Source organism: Gymnoscopelus microlampas, assembly GCF_963454915.1.
Source record: "Gymnoscopelus microlampas genome assembly, chromosome: 9".
Lineage (NCBI taxonomy): Eukaryota > Metazoa > Chordata > Actinopteri > Myctophiformes > Myctophidae > Gymnoscopelus > Gymnoscopelus microlampas.
In genome coordinates this window covers 27,297,547-27,317,965 of record NC_139946.1, presented here as the reverse complement: position 1 = coordinate 27,317,965, position 20,419 = coordinate 27,297,547, and the positions used below count along the sequence as shown (strand labels likewise).

At 41.0% G+C, this 20,419-nt stretch overlaps 1 protein-coding gene across 1 annotated transcript in view; it reads right to left on the bottom strand.

Annotated features, from left to right (window-relative positions):
* Positions 1-3,413, bottom strand: part of dpt (dermatopontin) — an 8,416-nt gene extending 5,003 nt beyond the window's left edge. Inside the window, exon 1 of the mRNA XM_084065902.1 lies at positions 3,021-3,413. Coding sequence (XP_083922028.1) covers positions 3,021-3,316 — 296 coding nt within the window. The 5' untranslated portion in view covers positions 3,317-3,413. The remainder of the gene's footprint in view (positions 1-3,020) is intronic.
* Positions 3,414-20,419: the final 17,006 nt, after the last annotated feature.

Below are 20,419 nucleotides of genomic sequence, written 5' to 3'. Positions count from 1 at the left end.
TGAGTGACTGGGATGTATACACACATACATTGTGTATATGCACACAGGCACACACATATGCCTGTGTGCATGTGTGCATGTATACACAGTATGTGTGTGAGTGATTGGGAGAGTGGAGTCAGATTAGAGCCCCACCAGTTGATATCATTTCCATAATCAAGACCTCTACAAATACTCTGTCACTTCCACACTGACAGTTCATAGCCTTTGCTCATACCATCTACAGTACACTGACTCCGGTTTCTGTCTCCAGTCCTTTGTCTTGCCAGCCCTGCTTCGCTGCCATGGACCAGCACTCGACTTAGCAGACTTGACCTGCTCATCCTGCCCCATGTTTGCCCCAGCCTCAATGCAGTTCCTGGTACAGAGCTACCATCCTAAGATTCAACTGGCCTGCACCCCATCTTCTCCTCCACTCAACAATAAATACATTATTTTACCTTACCATTGGGAGGACGTAGCACCTCCAACCTACACCTCTCATTGAACATTTCCCACTGACATGTGCTGCTCCAGTACGTGCTGTGGCAAAAATCTCCCTCCCCGCCCAGCTTCCCTCCAACGAACATGGCCAATTGTAGTTATGTAGAAGCTCGGTAAGCCAGATGCACTGTGGTGGATTTTAACCGCTAGACTCCGCGGTGGTGGGAAGGTACTTTACCCTTGCGCCACCTAACCACCCTATGTTAACATAAAACTGTCTCCTCATCTCTGTCTGCACTTGTGTTAACCTGCTTCGCACAACTCTGGGGAAATCTCTCTTTGACTTGCAGTGAAAGCTAGCCCTCATCACTACCACAACCTGGTTGTTACACAATTGAGAAATATTATAACAGACTGATCCAAAACAATATTTGTGAATTGCATTTAGGGGATCAGGAAATTGCTCAAACATGTGGTTCATAAAATACGTGGCGGAATCTCTGAAGATATATTATTGACAAAGCCAATTGGATGCAGTTTGCTGAAATTCGCTGGAGGAAGATGTTGTAATGAGAACGCATGTGTTGGTTTTGGAGCAGTGATACCAATGATCCATATTGCAGATGGATTTGCTTGTCAAAGTTGCTTTGACGATACCTGAAAGATTATATTCCTGAGAGGTCAGACAATGTATCGCTGTTTCAGAGCGGGGAATCAAAATAAGAATGAAGGATAGACTGAGAAGAACATAACAGTGGGTTTATTGTGGCACTGTAATGAATTAATACAGCTTAGATTGTTTCATGCTGCTATGACTCGCTGGGAACGTATTAATCTTTTAATTAGTCTACTCTCTGTGATAAACATGCATTGTTTGTGAACAACTATTGGTGGTTTTGTTCTCACGTCTGAGAAATTATTTAGATCCTGGTAAGAAGAGAAACCACTTTGTCTTGGTTTGTAGATTTTTCAGTGTCATGCATTCATCTGCAAAGCGATGTTAGATTTTCAAGAAAACAAAACAGAAAAATAATTTAATGACATTGTGTTGGAGTAGAATATTACATAAATGTGATGTACACGTCATCGTATAAAAATCTTCTTCTGGGTAAAAAAACGGAAAGGATAATAAACAAGTCATCCAGTTTGTTTTACAACCTATCAGCCTTCCAAAATCCCAGTTTCCTTTGGTTGCAGCTGTCTTCTTTTATGTTCCAATTTAAGTTTGTGCAGAGTTGTCCCTTTGTGTGTGTGCCAAAACAACATGGGTGGCTTTATTGACCATTTAACCCTATTTCATACTTCGGCTCACTGTGAGCTTGTAGATCTTCCATTTCAAAAAGTTCGGAAAAATCTTGAATGTGTACCAATTTGCGTGATGTAGGAGTAACAAATTAGTTTTGCAAAAATCGGCCTCCTGGTGGCGCTATAAAAGGCTGCCCAGTTATAGCGTCACCATGAGGCTGATTTGAAAAAATTAGGGTGGCATTTCTTCCTTGGCCTGGTGGGAATGTGAGTGTAGTTTCATGGCAATAGCACGCTGCGTTCATGATTTGTAGCAATTTGTTCAAAACGGAGCACTCCTGCAAACTTTGGAAGCCAATATTAACCATTCAGGATGGCATATATAAAAATCTGAAAGATCCGTCTTGATCACATGACTATAGGGATACTGTGTACCGATTTGCATGATGTTTGGACAAAATCTGTAGGAGTATTATACTTTTTTTTGTTGCAAAAATGGGCCTCCTGGTGGCGCTATAACAGGCTGATCTGAAAAACTTTGGGCAGAGGTGCTGCTCTGGCATCCAGGAAGTTTGTGTGCACAGTTTGCTGTTCACAGACGGACTGACACACGGACACACACACAGACGGACGGACGGACTGACACACGGACACACACACAGACGGACGGACGGACGGACGGACAGGGTGCAAAACATAGTCTCAGCCATTCCTTTGAACTGGTGGAGACAATAACTGGGTAAAGAAAGTAGTACATGTCCAAACTGTCCCTCACAGTTAACAGGGACAAAAGATGTAAATTAACTGATCGCGGGTCATTCTTTGATTAATTAAAGGTGTATTTCTTTGCACTAATTAGTGGAACCAATTTAAGTTGGAAAAAATACTGTAAATATTTTCACAGCAACAGCTTGAATGTACAACCAAATTAGATTGACACGTTTCCACAGATATCATTTTTGCTTTTTGTGTCTGTTTCATGTCATTAAGCAATGACATGAAACAGAGATGATAATTGTAGTCGGTGGTAAAAAATCCTTGACAACCGGGTCAAAGTCTGGTCTAGTAAGGTTCCAAATTGATGGAGAGTTATTTTTGAAGCCCCACTAAGCAGCAGATAGCCTTCTGTCACTGTAACAAAACAAACACAATTTGGACAGCTGACTGAAATGCACCATCTGTTTAAATTAGCATCCCAGCCATTCATTGCTGTGGTCACTGATTGCCCCAAATGTCATATTTGCTGGGAATTTTAGCTATACTCTGCTGATGCTGTTTATGATATGCAGATGGTCAGGCAAGAATTAAATAATTTATATTAGAAGAACGTCTGGGCATCCTAGGGGACCTACCACTCCAAACCAGCACGGCTGATGTCGTCCCACCAGCAGTCGGTTGGCTCCCCCAGGCCTTCTGGGGTGCGTTGGCACTCAAAGGTCCACAGGCGGTCCGAGCCTTCTGCCTCACTAAAGTAGCTTCTTATGGCCACCAGGACCTCTCCGTGAGGACACTGGAAGTTGAAGCCCTGGCGATACTGGTTGATCCAACCCATGTCGTGCATGTCGTGCATGTTCTCCATGTCGTTATGCTGTGCTGCCACTGGGACCAGCAAGGGCAGAGCCCAAAACAAAAAGAGAGCAGAAGCCATCCTTGAGAGAGGTCTGTGCTGATAGAGCCGGTGTCCGTCTGTTCTGCTCTGCTCTGCTCCGCTCTGCACAGCTGCCTCACTGTAAAAGACTCACAGCCTTTTGTTGTCCAGATGTTTTATATCCAGAAGTGATGTGTGATTTATGGCTCACAGGAGAAAACCAAATTGGCCCTCGCTTGACATTTTAAGGTGGACTGTGGAGACATTGTCCTCACATGGCTCCATTACAGACAAGGGGTGTACCTTAAAAGACTACTTAGTCAATGAACGCCTTTCAAACACATAGGGAACTGTTATATGTGATTCAAATATTTGTGTTCTACACTTAATGTGGCCCTGGTGTAATGATTTGTGTCATCTTTGTTCTCATAGCACTCTAATTCCATGGCCACTTGCCATGATGTCTTAGTCGACCTTTCACTTTATGTAAGTCACTCTGGAGAAGATCGAGCAACTGCTAAATGACAAAATTATAAATTGTATACAGAAAATGTTTGTACTGTTTTTTGTTGTTTTTTTGTAACTGTTTCTGCTATTTTTATTGTTTTGAGTATTGTTTTCTTTATGCAGTACAAGAAAGAGGCAGGTGGGTGTTTATGGCATGTATTTTCTTTATTTACCCACCAGGCAAACGAGAGTTAATGCAACTCAGAGAGTGTAAAAAGAAGGACCCATAACTCTCAGAGTTAATTTAACACTCCAAGTTTTACTATGTAGGTCCAACTTTAGATGATAGGCTATATTTTAGCCTAACTTTTTAGTGTTTTGGTGGCTGAACAAAAATATAGGTTAAGGATAGGAAAACCATAAACATAATTCGATAAAGTGTGATATTATGAAAGCATCAAAGTTACTGTGGTAGGCCAATAATTTGGTGTTTCTTCCACAAGATCACAAGGTTTGAATTCAGCTTGTAACCTGTGCTATGTTAATCTGAGTTCCCAGAAGTTTTCGCCGGCTCGGCGAGGAACTTCTGGGCCAGAGCCCTGGGATTTGTGGGCGGGATGTTATTTACGCTCTGAATCTGAGCGGACACGCCTCTTACCGGTCTGAGAGCTGTGCAACTCGTCTAAAAAGTCCGACGAGAGGCAAACAGCAGTACACAACAATGGCGGCCGAAATTTCTCAAGGGGAAATTGCTTCCCGTCGATCCTATTTAGATGCAACACCCACTGCATGTGGATCCCGCCCCCTTTTCTTCATTGGCTGTTGATTTGAATCACAACGCAGTGGCCGCGCCCCCGCCGTCCAAACTCCGAGGCAATGCCTCCCAGACTAGTGCTATGTCAATCCAACCCTCTACCCCTTTCGGCTGTGCTACATTATCTAGATTAGAAAACAAAATGTGTCATAACCACTTAAAGCCTACACATGCTTTGTTAATCAGGGTTCCTTGTTGGTCTCCTAGCTTTTCACTCTACACCAAATCTCTTAAAAATAGCTGATCTACAAGCTCTAGATCTTCAAATTTTGGTAATTTGTTTTTCATATACCCATAGCCTTATTTATTCACAAAGACAACAAGAAAATAGTATCTGATGAACACATTAAGTTAATATTCTACTATAAATTCATTCCCTTTAACATGTGGGTGTGTTGCTGTGTGCCTCACCTTCGTTGGTATATGCAGCCATTCTGTGAATCAACGGTTGCTGTTTTGGTTCCTTTGTGCCCAGATGAACTCTAGTGTCTTCTCAGCCGTGAATTCTTCCAAACCATCCTCAGCAACTGTGTTTGGCTGCCAATTGATCCATGATTTGATGTGGTGACAAGGTGAGTTCCTTAAACAGAGAGGTTGCATGGTGCCAGTTCAATGTGGGCAATTTAGCTACAGTGATGGATCAGCTGCCTGCCATTTAACCGCTATGGAAGAAATCGCTTTAGCTTGCACTAATTGGTCAGCAGCCGTATAAACCCCAGGGAAGATATGGCACCTAACCAGTTAGCTAATCACCTTCTCAGTCCTTTTATCACTCCTACTAAACCAGATTGGTATATATGGTAATACGTACTATATATAGGATAGTACTATATATTTACATCTCCTGTGTATATCCAGTCTAGAGCAAGCTGAGACTCCAATCAGCCCTGGCTGACAGTATTAAGTATTCAAGTGTACAAGCAGGAATTATATGCATAAATCACACATATTATTCTTAAAGGGGGTGTTAGTGATATTTTTATGTAGTTGTTAAAATAAGTGTTAAATAGCACTATATTCCGATAGCAATCATTGCTATAGTTTATTTAGTAACAGGGGTCTCCCCATCTCTCCAATTAGCAATTTGGGTATACATTTTATCCAATCAGGAGACAGAACTCATACAGGATAAACAAGTCAAATTGGAAGTGATGAAACAAAAGAATGAGCAGACAAATTTGAAACTGGAACACTATAAAACTGAAGCTGATGAATGATCTTTGTGGAATTCTCTCTCCTGATTGGATCAAACAGACTGGTGTCCCACCTGAAAATGCATTTTCTATTTTCTAAAGAGCTAGAAAGACAGCGAGACCCCTGTTACTGAACAACCACCAATCCAATCCAACTGATGTCTCAAAGACCACACCCTTGGCGTTCAGCTGGTCATTCTCGATGACTGTAAAGCTCCAGGAACTCTTCTGAGACAATGTCCTACTCATCAAGATGCTTTCTATCATAAGCTTCAATGCAATTCTCTGGGCACAGGTGGGTCCAGGTGGAGGGAGCAGGCTTGTTTAATGCCCATGACGTCAAACTGATCCACAGTTGCCAAGAGCTCTTCTACGTTCTCTGGTGTTACTGGCACTGATCTTGTGTAAGCGTATTGGATGAGGAGCTGGAGATACTCCTGGGAGGCTGTAAACATGCTTTTCTGAGCTGCTCCAGCCACCACGTGAAGAGAACGCTAGAATGAAGAGACTAAAAACATTTGTTATGATACATTTAAGGTAAAATACTGCTGTAACATACACATGGTGATGTGTACAGTAAAGGGCCATGTATGCACCTTTGGGAGGGCAGGTGCCCTATCACACACACACACACACACACACACACACACACACACACACACACACACGCACACACAATTAGGATGTGGACGATAGAGACTATGGATAAACCCTAAGAATTCGGATAGATTAAAGCGCAAAAAGCCTATCAACACAACCTAGCATTCAAGTACTGTACACGCTTTTGGGTGTGATATGCATGACATGACATGACATAGACACTTACTATGTCTAGTTAAAAAACAAACTTAACAACCACCTTTCAGACAAGCTGACGAAACGCCTCCGTTTCCTAATAAAAGTGCCAAGTATTGACCGCTTCATTTGCATGGTGCAACATATTGAGAACGTGTTCTCATGGGAGTGAGAGAATGTATTGACTCAAAAGGCACAGACCTTTGAGTTGAGCACACATGTTTGTTGCTAATGTGTGTACACACACACACACACACACACACACACACACACACACACACACACACACCAAAGCTAACTTTTTTATCATCATTTTTATAGTGTTTACAAGGTTCTCTAGAAACAATAATACCAGTCAAATGTGTTAAATTCATGACCGTCGACTTTGATGTCCACAGTGATGTCATGATGACAGTGTTGTTTAAAACATTCATGGTGCTAATTTTCCTCTTGGAGTGATGTTTGAGTTGACATGTTTCCACTAGATCCACTTTACAATTTTGTTTTAAATTAATTCATATTTTATTTACTTAGTAGCCGGTCCGCACTATCTTCTTAGCAGCACGTTTCATCAACTGGGGTGTCAGCGGCTCGAGGTAGGGTGGCCGCTTGGGAATCAGAAGGTTCCAGTTTAATCCACGGCTCCCCCTGAGTTTGTGTCGAAGTGTGCTTGAGCAAGACACTGAACCCTGCTCACCATGAGCAGATTAGAGCCCTGCATGGTTTCCTCCTCGGTAGGTGTGTGAATGTCCATCACACTTCCCCAAGCCAATGGGGAGACGAAAATGTAATGGACACGTTAGTCAACGAATTAGACGAGACGAAAATGTTAGGGCGGGACGAATGGAGAAGAGATCCAATCAGAATTACTCTTTTTGAGGGACTAGTTGGGAAGGGAACCAATCAGAACGATCCTCATTGTTAGTTAGGTTGATCCACCCGGAAGCAGACCATATTAGGGGCCAGCATGGACAAACATAAATCACAACAACGATACAGGCGGAGGGTTAGCCTAAATGCTAGCGTGCTTCATTAGACCTAGTTTGGCTATTAAGTTATTATTTGGCCATGTTCACACTGACTTCAATCTTAGCTATTGTTGGGAAGACCCGTGTGGTGTCACAAAATGTTGCCACCACTTATATAAAAAACATTAGAGCGTTAATCTGCGACGCTATCCAAAGAACAAGTAATCAGGTCTATGAAAACATTGGGGCCAAAAAAGCCTGCCGCATGCGGCTTTATTATGACTTTGGTCATTCTTGTTAAGTCTTTACACTTAGGCCCATCGCTTCCAGGCCATCGACGACTCTTCTCCATCCAACACGGCTGGTTCCCTGTCTCTTGAGCCTCAGTGTTTCGCCTCAGTGTCCCGCCTCCAGGTGTTCTTAGGCAGCCCTCTCTTCTGTTTCCCCTGGGGGTTCCAAGTCAGGGCCTGGCGTGTGGTACTGTTTTCCTGTTTCCTCAGGGTGTGAGCAATCCATCCCCTCTTTTGTCTCAGGATCTGTTTCTCCACTGGCTCCTGTCTCACTTTCAATCAGAGTTCCTAATTGTTTTGTTTCGTTTGGCTACCTGATCCTGAAAATGCGCTTCAGACAGCTGTTAATGAAAGTCTGGATCTTTTGCAATGTCCTTTTTGTCATCCTCCACATCTCTGAACCGTAGAGAAGGAGAGGGATTGAGCTCAGATGGATTTTTACTTAAGACTCACTTATTTTCCCTGGCTTTTAATCACATCTGATCCTGTCTTATGTTTTAAATGTGCTATATATTTGATTTGACATGACAATTCTGAACATTTACACATACCTACATACTTTACTACTCTAGAATGGATGCCTAATATCTTACAGAACCATGATAAAAAGAACATTTGACTAAGGTAACAAATGTTACCTTAGTCAAATGTCAAATGTTCCGTTGAGGTTACTACTCATAACGTCAACGGAAAAAAACATCAACGGAATTTAGAAAGTTCACACTTTTGGGTGTGATGTGCACTTTAAATGGAGGTGTGAGATACACTTCACACCTCCATCTAAAAGTGCTGATTTGTGAGTGCTGATGGTCTCATTTGCTATTATCGTGTAACACAGGAGTGAGAATGCATTGGCCCAAAATGGGACATAGCCATTAGACCTCTGAGTTGAGCATGCATGTTTCTTGCTAAAACCAAACATATCCGGACGGGAAAACAAAACAACATAGCCTGGCCTTTGTATAGCAACTGTGGTTCAGAAAATGAGAGAAATTATGTAGGCATAAAAAGGCAATCGGACAGGTGAATCATGCAAACAATATGAACCATATCTTTCTCAAGTTACGGGCCTACATGGGTCATGGTTAAAACTGAGTGGAACCAAACAGACAATTTGAAATCATTTCAGACTTACAGTTTGTTCACTGGTCCTAATCTTGTTTGCAGGTCTATATTTTATTAATAAACAAGAATTTACGTAGTAGATTACAGACCCCCGCCCAGCCCTAAAGGCCTCCCAATTTGTGTGGCCTGATGGTGCAGGCGCTATGTCACGGGGTCACCAAAATCAATACGTTACATACAGTACATTGTAAAATACTGACCTTTTACAGCTGGAGCTGGTCCCCGAGTGCTGCTCAGTGGCTGTCCACTGCTCCTAATAATTAGGATGGGTCAAATACAGAGGATGATCTTCCCCAGAGGGATCTTATGGAAACTTCCGGTGACCCGGAAAGGGTGAAGCTGCTGCAGCAGCCTTTAAACCAGTGATTATCAAAACATTTCAGGGACCGCCAAATGTATTTGGCTGATGTGGACCCCCATTTGGAAAGATAATGTAACCAGGGAATGCCATAAGAGAACAGTTGTCAAGAACATTTCTTGAAAATAGGGCTTAAACTACAATACGTCAGTGAAGGTAAATGTAAATTATGGCTGGGAATGTCATCAAAAAATTAAAAAAGCAAATTAAACATTATGACAAGAAGTAACATCCGTGCCAATCATTCCTGGCCTGGTGGTAGAATAAAGTTTGCACAGACTGTTAATTACATGGTAACACAGATTTACTGCATCAGAGCACTGCGAATACTGAGACTAGAGTTGTCTTTGAGAAGCACAGATAATCTTTTTACACATAATCATTGGACAACAGACATGCAGCGTTCCACTGCTGGTTCTGTCCTTGTGAAACAGTGTGTTCTTGTTCTTTGACAGGCAAAATGTGGCTGCATTTTATGCAATTACTGAAGAGGGCTTTGATGTGTCCCTCGTGTCAACGAATTTAATTGAGAAGATGTGTCACCAGAATGTTTAACCACTTTCAGTGACCCTATTTTGGGTCATTGAAAGTGATTTCAAAGATTTAAAAAAAATGCTAAAATAGTATATCTACAAGCTCACAAACATGTTGTGAGCTTGTAGATATGCTATTTGCACTATTTGTCATGACAAATACATACAAGATTTTTGTTTGTTTGTTTGTTTTGACCACAATTACACTGTTCTGTTTGTATTTAGACAACAGAAGAGAATTTGCCATACCATTGTTTTTCAAGACATTCTGAAGAACCTGTTCCCAGCCCTGGCATCTTTACCAGCTATGATCAGGAGCACCAAATCCCCACACAATATATCATTTGAGGGTGATGTCATTGTCACTCTAACAACAACCACTGCAGTAATATCACCACATCCTAACAAAGGATGGACCAACTATAGTAATTTGGCAATGTGTGTTCTACAACTCCATAACTAATTACACTCATAATTTCTGTTTGATTCTAAATGGTAATTGATCATGATAATAATTGTGTTACATTATCAGGATTATCATATATTACAGTAGGGCCTGCAATATTCATTATTTCTTAGCGATTATTGAATTGATTAATCGAGATGTGAGCTTTTTATATTTATAAAGATTATATTTCAATGAATCAACCAACCCTATAGAGATCTTCATATACAGTATGGGCATAAAAGGGTCACAGAGACAGACGATTACAACGGGTACTCTGACGGGTATAATGGGTATTGCATAACAGGGTTGGGCCTGCATTCCCTATTTGCATCATTCCCGAGTAGGCCGGTGCCCGACGGGCACAGGTCTAGTCTTACAATAAATGCAGGATAGGCAGTTGTCCAGAACCGCTAGAAAAGGCTCTGGCTATGGCCCAAATGAGCAAATTGATTGCCATGTCAACCCCAGCCTAAGCTTGATTTGTCAAATTCCCCAAACCTGTCATTTGATTACTTAATCAGTCTACTTTCCGCAGTCAGTTTGCACTCATTCTCCAGACATTCTCCACAGACGTTTACCACTGCACAAGGACTTTCCAGAACTGGAGATCCGCTTAGTACCGCAAATCCGACCACTATGCCAGGGGGGGACACAGCCAGACAGACGGGTACAACGGGTATTCCCAACTTGCATTGTTCTAGACTCGTCGTTCCTGAGTAGGCTGGTTCCCAACGACACCAGTCTAGTTTGATTAAATTATCGATTATTTTTAATAATTAATTAAATCAATTAGATCGATTAATTGTTACACCCCAATGTTACAGCCATCCTGCATCTGATATGTGTGCAGAGAATGTCTTGTGTGACATAACGTGATCCTTCCCTGGACATTATTACAAATACCTTCCTTTGTTTGTATTTCATTAGAGAGGAAACTTGGAAAGGTGTCAATTTTTATCTCCCTGCACCTGTGGCTTTGATACCATTTGAGAGATCACCCTCAAAGCGTCTAAAAATAAATAACAGCACATGTTCAGTGATAGTGTGTGAGTCACAGAGTGAGGGCTTCCACAAAAGTCAAAATGGAGCATAAAGGGGGGGATTTTATTTATAGACACTGTTTTCTATTTAAATGGCTCAATTTAGAGCAAGTTGGAAGTGTGCAAAAACATTTAGGGCATGAAACACAATGTGCTCTTTGATTGGAACCTGCAGAGTGCACTATGCCACTTCCCCTACTACATGATCTCAGCAGACATAACATGAACCTGAAGGGCTTTTGAAATGTCCTTACCCAAATCAGACATCCTAGAAACTACTTGGAAATCCTTTATTAGGAGAGTGGGTAGTCCACTTTGTCTTTATTGATGCAGTTCATTCAGAAACAGGGAGAGGGAAGGAGACATTCACATGACAAATGTTCAAATGGGTTATACACCCATTTCACATGGAATGGAGTTTAGTTGGGAATGGGACACTTTATCCTGATCCATGTGGTTACATGCAACGTTTTTATTCTGATTGGGCTATTATTCTGATTATTACAGGAATAAAAGGCTCCATAAACGCAATAAAGGGGGAGGCGCAGGAGGAAGGCACTGACAGTATTTATATAAGTTAACGGTTCATGTGTGTTAAACTACTTGCGCGATAATTTATGCATATTTGTTACAGGATATTGATATGATGTTTAAATGTATTATATTTATATTTACAGTTATTTATTTAAGAACCAAGTCAAGAGGGTAAATTCAGAATTACAGAAGAGTTTCAGAGGAAGAGAAATGGATCATCTGATTAAATACATAATCTAAAAAATGGTCCGTTACATTACAGTACATTGAAAGCAAATTGTGGGGAAGATTTGCACTATGAAAAAAATGCCTCTTCCTAGGTAACCAGAGAGCTCTAGTACACATCTGCTTCTTATTTTGACCCATCCCCTGGTGTACAGTGTCTGGTTCTACAGTGAGACTTGTGGCAGTTCATCTGGGTGCACAGGGAGCTCTGCTTTAGTGAGGTAACATTCACTGGTGATACTTTCAGGTTTAACCCCAAAAGGAGACAGACAATGTTGCAAGGAGATTACAATTTACCGGGTCAGCAGGTAAGGTCAAAACCTGGAGATTAGTCACTAAAGGCAAACAAGCCTGACAAGGGAAATGCAGGAACTCCAAGGCCCAGAAAACAGGCAGGCAGGGTCCAAAGAGGTAAGTCAGGAAGAATCAAGATATATCTAAATAAGCAAAGGACAGACGTTGTAAACCATAGCTTGTGCCATAGACACACTGGAGCTGATATTAAGTCAGTGAGAACTTGTTGGACATTCCATCAAACTTCCGGCTTCAGTTTGCCTCCTAGTGCCTCATGAATGCTGACAAATCTGCCAGCAGGAAGAATCTGCCCGTTCCATATTTACATACCATAACATGGTATGTAAAGACTATATTATAGTCTTGAGAAGAATATGGAATGACTAAATCTGGAGAGCTTGGCCGGTCACACAAGACAATGTGGCAAAGGGAAGTGGACTGGTACAGTATTTATGCTTGGCAACTAATGGGGGAATGAGCTGCAGGTGAGAAGATGGGCGGGGAAACCAAATGAGGGGAATGAAGCAAAGAAAGTGACAGGATCTGAAGTGACAGGACAGTTTTAGTGACATAGGCTACTGTAGCTTGAGGACATGACCACGTGGAAGTAAGTGGATTTGTGATAAATGTTGAACTTGGGTTATAGCTATACCTATAGTCAAGATAATAGGCACAAATATTGTCTTTGACCCAAGTCCCTAGGGCTTTTGTGTTATCCTTTTAGCATTGTTGTATAATCGTACCAGTGTACTATTTTGCAAACTGTTAATAAAGTATTCAATCAATCAAAAAAAGCTTTTTTCAGTTGTGAGGCTTCATGATTAGGGAAAGATGAAATGTGTCATGACCAACTTACAATTCTAGAAAAATGAGAAAACGTCTGGACATTGTAAAATACAGACAAACACATTTGTGGGGTTAGTGGCCTTTTGAACCCCATTCTTGATTCACATTCAAAATTAGTATTTGTATTAACTTATTGGAGTAGGAAGGGGGGGAAACATCCATAAAGCACAACATAAAATATACATGAAACAATCTAAGAGAACAAAACAAAGCAGATAAATCGGCAGTTGAGAACATGTTTTGTCCCATATGACACCTATCAAGGGATCTCAAATTGTCAAGGTTTATTTTTAATAAACTAGTTTATTCTATCTTTGAGCGGACCAGTGAAAGTATTTATTTGTAATGTCTTAGCATCAATTATTTCTAATGTCTTAGTATCACTAGGACTACTTGTTGCCTATTTAGATGCTATGTATGTTATCCAGATGTTATTTTCCATAGATGCCAAGTTTGTTTTAGATAGTATGCATTTTAGACAGATGCTAGGTTACCTGCCTGGCACTCCATTTACTTGACCATTTACCTCTATATTCTGTTAGTAATCATTGCTATAAAGTGTTTGTTCACTCTATTCTAATGAGCAGGAGGGTCACCAATTTCATACAATAAGAAAAGAGAACCCATAATCAGCTTAAACTTTATATTGTTTACTAAAGAGCTGGAGAAACGGATATACCCCTGTTACTCAGCAACAATTACTATTGGAGTATAGACCTAGTTAACACTTATTTTAACAAAGAAATATTACTTACACCCTTCACTTTTAAGTGTGGGAGGGGTTATGATTACTACAATCTTATCAGCATTATTACTGCACTATTACTCACTCTACTATCACTGTAATGAAAACCCTTGTCTTTCATGTAATTTCTCAGAAACAGACTTTAAACGCAGAGATAATAAAATAGTATCTTTACAGTGTTATGTAATCCCACTAATAATGTACACAGGTCAAGCACTGGCGCTATCACTGAAATCCGGTTTGTAAAACAAATAGACTCTGCAGGTGGATATTAATTTTATTGCTAAAAGAAATCCTGAGTGTTAATTTGACTAGTGGATTTAGGATTTTATCTAGGGGTTTTGCTGTGCACATCGCGCATTGTGCCCATTTTCCTCCCTTGCGCAATAGAAAATGTATCTGCTAAATCTTTAAAAAAGAGAATTACAGTGATTCATAGCTCTTCTAAGTTTTATCAAAACATACCATCAAAACTAATTCCCTCAGGGTGTGTCAGACACTAATTACCTCTGAATAGCCTGATACTTCTAAAAACACATCAATCCATGGTATATGGAGTTATGCAACAGCCACTGTGAGGACGTCAGAAGGGCCATGGCCAGGGTCTATTTTTCCCTGGAAGACCTTTGCTGTTTAATAGTGCTTCACTGATGAAATTAAGAGGCCAGCCAAAAGGACACCATGCATAAAAAAACAAGTGGCTTTGCTTTAGGCGCTAGCCTCACTGGAACAATGCAGGGTGGCTTCTTCGAGGGTGCGTCTCAGTGAGGCCTTGTCTAGCGGCTAAACGATAAGCCGAGCTGACAGTGGTGAGCACAAATGATTGCCTGGAAAATAATCACGCCCCCAGAGTTTGAGGCACAATCCCTTGTTCACTAATCATTTCTTTCATTATAGACCTATTGACACCGTTCTAGGCTGCAAGGTTAGGCCTATTTGTAAAAAGGACGTTGTGAAATCACAAATGTTTCGTTTTTTCAAAATGTCTCAAGGACATTGACCAAAAAAAAGGGTCATGCTATTGGTGCAGTTGTTATTTTTTGCATATTCTCACACTTCACATTTTGGTTTCTCTTGACAATTAAAAAATGCCATTACTTCTGCAGAGAAATTTTTAATTTTCTGTACTTCCAGACTTTATTTTTTTTTCTCTTTTTAAGATATTCTTTTGGCTTTTACTGCCTTTATCGATAGTAGACAGTAGACTGACAGGAAATGGGGAGGGAGAGATGGGGAGTGACACGCAGCAAAGGTCGTCGGGATCGGGATTCGAACCCACGACACGCTGTCAGGCTGCATCAGCAGCCTAGGTGCCCGGACTGCAACACCAGACGTCCAGGCCCTCCCAGACTTTTGCAGTTATAGAGACCGGGAAGTAATGACATTACATTGTCATGCTTTTACAGTTTTAACCACTTAAGCCCAATTTATATTAATGATCTACAAGCTCACAATGTGTCGCATCACGACACATTGTGAGCTTATGTAGATCAGCTATTTTTGAAAACAATAAATTGACTATAATGTCATGCCCAAATTAGGGACGCCAAGTTCAAAGTGGCTAAAATAAACTATAAAATAAAATAAATGCTAATTATTTTTAAATGCACTGTATGTTTTTTTGTATACACTGTCTGCCAGAGGGCAGTCATCCAACACACCGGTCCTTTGAAGTTTCTAAAAGACAGAAACAATACTTAGACACTGTCCCCAATAAATGAATGAACTGAGTGTTGTCATAGCACAGAAACCCAGCTGCTCAATGATGTGTAACTTATTAACAATTTGTCCATGTTGAAAGAATGTGCTTAGTGTTTACAGCTTTGTTGATTTGTAGAGAAGGGACTGAGTAAGTTGATAAATAAATAATACAAATGTTCCACAGTAAAAATGAAACATTGTAAGGAATGCTGAACTTTCCACAACATCTGCTGATAAGTACATTTTGTTTCTCCAAGGTTAGTTGGAATACGAATACCTCAGAGGCACTGACCGTACACCACTGTATGGTACAAGGGACCGTTTGGTACTGAACAGTGCAGTTTTGCTTGCAACTAAAAGAAAATGTCACCCTTACACGCTGTGGTAATTATATGGAAAATAGCCTGACATGCCAGCTGACAGGAGAGTAGGCATAGTCATTGATTTATAATGTTAGCTCAGACAACTGTGCGTGCCCTATTCCGCCTGCAGGGCATATTCTCCATCAGCACGCTCCACTACCAAACACTGCCTGCTTCCCAGGCTGTCCCAGCCAATTGGCTGTCCTTGCATCAAGTGTAGTAGAGCACCCTGCTCATCATACAGTAATAGTAAAAAAAAAAAAAGAAACTAAAGAAAAATAAATATCACAAGCCACACTTTTGTACGCTCTACAGTGCATCTAACTTCTTAACCACTTAAGCCCTATTATTATTCGTTGTACGATTAATAGTGAAAATAGCCGATCTACAAGCTTTCAACGCGTTGACTATAATGACACCCAAAATATGCATGCCAGGTTAAAAGTGGTTAAATAAATGTCCTTCCTACACGTAAAGACTCAACTGCAGAATGTGCAGAGTAACATGAAGAGAAGGGATAATGGTGGCCCATTACAGAGGAACACAAAGTCATGTCACAGGAAGGCAGTGTGTCCGCAGAAGGTGCTAGGGCACAAAGGCAGAGTCTTGATAGTGCAGATAGGATAGGCCCAGTAAATAAGCTCAGTCAACCTGCCCTTCTGGTCTACCGGTACTGAAGTCAAGTCACAGATTGAGACAGCAGCAGTCCAAGCTTCTTTCAAACCCACAATGATTTATTTGGCTGCCTTAAGGCATGTTGACCATAACATACATTTATTATGTCAAATGTTATATTCAGTCACTACGGTCCTATTCTCTGTAATTATCTACTACTTAAACTAAGGACTACTACAACGGTGTCTTATTTAAGCATAAAAGAAGATATCGCTTTTCACAAGCTTTTAGACAGATTTAAAGTGTGTGGTTGTCTTGTTCCTTGTACTGTAATAACCTATTTTATATGTTCCTATTTTTGAATGTTTTGTCATGGTTGATCTTTGCCTTTTATTTTTAAACATGTTGAGTCTAAGCCTGTCATATGAAATGTGTTAATATAAATGTACATTTGACTTGACTACCATCTAAACATGTCGTGTGTGACATGAGACCTTTAAAACCTTTAAAAAGACATCTTCTTGTTGCTATAACATGTTGTGTGGGGCCCAGCGCAATCTATTTGGTTCAGTTTACTCGGAGCACTGCTTACTCACCTGTGTCTTGCCATAACAGGCCAGAGCTCCACACAGCAAGACGAGATGTCCCATGATGGCTAAGGTCAGAGCAAACGCTTATATGGTCCACATGTGCTCTTGATTGTTAGAAAGCAATGGGTGTGCTTGTGTAGGCCTCTCCTGGAATGACCCCAGCAATAAGCGGTTCAAATGTCAAGTTTTCCAGGCCCTGGTAAAACAACAAGGAATTTTATTTGTGAGGCAGTGCATACCAGAGAATGGTTCTGGGTAAATATAGCCCAGAGCTGGTACTGGATGGTTAAACCCAGACCAGAGGGTTACACTGTGATTTGAGACCAATCAGCTCTGATAAAGTACATTCATGTCGGATAATCTTGCTTGGAATTTGTTCTCCATTCATGAAGTGATTAATTTCATCGTCAAGATGTTTTAAAAAAGAATATGTACATGTTTGAGGGCTGGTTTCGCGGTTCTGTCAAAGAGCTCAGTTGTTGTTGTTGTTGTTGCTTGTTCAGAACCAAATATGGCCCTTAAAAGTTAACAGTTTTCAAATCAAAATCAACAGGAAGTTAAAAATGTTATCAAAAGAATAAACAGTACTGGGTTTGGTGGTGTTCTATATTGTCTGAATCAGCTTTGTTTGTGTTCGTTTACATGCTAAAAGAGTGACTTTGAGAGCTGTTTCACAGTACAATTGAGTCATTGAGGAGCATATTTTGAATCATCAATTTCTAATCAATGGAGCAATTTCTTTTGTATTTCTTGTCCACCTTTGAGTTACATCATGCCAAGGTAACTACACAACTCAAACCTCTACCAAAGTCGTCTTGCTCTTTAAAATGGCTATATCTCAATGACTATATAAAGTAATCTAGAAAGGTGGTTTTGGTGTCTAACTCTAAGTTGACTGAATCAGTGGAATTACCATCAGTTATTTATTTATTGCCAAATCCAATATGCCGTCCATCCCAAGGTGATGTCCCATTACAATAAAAACTACAAATTGACCACAATAACTGTCACATTTAATGTAAAAAAACATTTTAGGAACCATGTACGTACATAGATTACTCAACCACAAAGTAGTCAAGTAATCGAGTAAACCAGGTCTACCAGCCCATTATAGGCACTTGTGTTTTACAGTCACTATTATTCATACATTCAATGTTACAAGCGACAAAGCTGAAACAACCTTCTTGCTGGAGGTGTTGTATTGCATTTTTGTGAGGCAATCTTTGTAACTTCCACCAAAGAGGACAGCCATTACTTAGCACCCACGGTCATCAATCACCTCTGTGGTCTGGTTTGGGACAGTGAATGCGTTGGCACAAGGGGAAAGGGGGAGACCTGGTTAATCTCACAGGGGAAATTCAGTTTTCAGCTTCACCCAGCTGATTGCTGCTCAGATGGTTCTGATGAGCGCTCAGGGAGAAGCAGTTATGGGTGAAATGTCTTGCTCATGGACACCTCAGCACATAGCCAGGGCTGGGAATTGAACCTGTAACCTGCTGTTTCCCAAGCGGCTTCTCTACCCATTCAGCTATGGCTGCCCACAAGCCCAAAGGACAGGGTCCCCTCTTAAAAGCTCATGGAAAGCGGTCTTTTTGCCAACACTGAAAGTCTGAGAAGTTGTGCCAAAGTCCAAAGCTGATGGCAGTTTTAAAGTGTATGTCGGTGCTCGGGTGGCACAGTGGTACAGTGCCTGCCCACCACTGTGGAAGTTGTGGGTTCGAATCTACCGCGGTCCATTCGGCTTTGTCGAGCGACAATACGAAACCTGGGAGGGGAACCGGGTGGGGAGGGTGATACTTGTCACTACACGTATTTCTACGGGCTGGGGCGGCACCTGTCAACAGGGAGTATTGGGTGGGAGGAGTAGGACAAAGGCTCCTCACTGGTAGGTGAGTGTAGGATACAACAGCAGTGGCAAGCTTACAACGCATTGCAATGAAACACATTGTGAGCTTGTAGATCAGCTATTTTCTGTGCAGATATTAGTGTAGAGAGGGAAAATGGAGGGGGCCACTGGGGGAGTGGGACTCTGGTCAAGTTTAACTGGTTAACCGGTTGTTTTGAAGAAACATGTGTTTACTCTGTGTGGGGATACATCCAGTGCAGTGTGAAAGGCCCTGCCCGGGAAACTGTCATCTTTTCGGCCCACTGAGTAGACATGCTATTGTTGATGAGCTCAAAGCCAGCAGCCATTCCATGACCTATCATGGAATGTTCACCTCCCAGTAGTCTTGGCAACCCCTTGATCTATGCAAACAGTGAGCTGTTGTGTTATCACTTCAGAATCAATAGGATTACAAGAGAGAGAGCATAATGCATTGTTTAAGTGAAAAGCTATGGCAATGGCTCAATGAATAATTATGACATTCTCACTCTTTACTCAAAGAAACAAAGGATGTGTTTAAATGAATGAATTTACGTTATTGTCATATTTTTTGGGGCCAAAATATCAAGGAACATTATGAGTTCCTCTTGATTTACACAAGAAAATATTTTACGATGCTTTACTTAAACTTTTATTCTCTCAACATAACTTTGCAAGCTCCCTGGCGTTTGTAGCTACAACACAGTGGTGTGTTCTAGGTTTTTTTTCCGGAGGTATACGATAATCATTCCCTGTACGACATGTGGCGTGGTCATGGGTATACGCTACCACGTTTTCAATGGATGAAATGGTTGGTAGACTGTATATGCTTTTTTCCCAAAAAAATCTGCACTGTAATACTATGTATACAGCGTAACACGGTAGAACACACCACTGCTATAACATGATCGGTTAATTTAGGTACGTTGTCTTTAAATCTTGTAAATGTAATGTTAATAGCGCCAAAGATGAATCACGGGACGCTTTTATTCGTGACATCAAAATGCTATTTCCAAGGGTACTGGCAAAGAGGTATCTATGGTAGTCATGGTTCTGGCATCATATGAACTGGTAGATGGTTAAAGGTTATAACACTGGTTCTCAACGTGGGGTCCACCAAGGGTCCAAAATGGACCCTTACAGTTCTGTAGACTGTAACTCTTGAGAATGTACATAAATTATCATATTTTACAGTACTGATGGGCATCCCTGTTGTATCAAAGAATACAAGAACGCTCACCCCAGGTCAAATCCGGTGACCTCCGAACGGTCACCACCAGGTATTCCTAAATGTAAGCAAAACTATGCCTAAACTTAACCTTATTCTATCCTAATCTTAACCTCAGTAAAACTATGCCATGTTTTGGGGCGAGGGT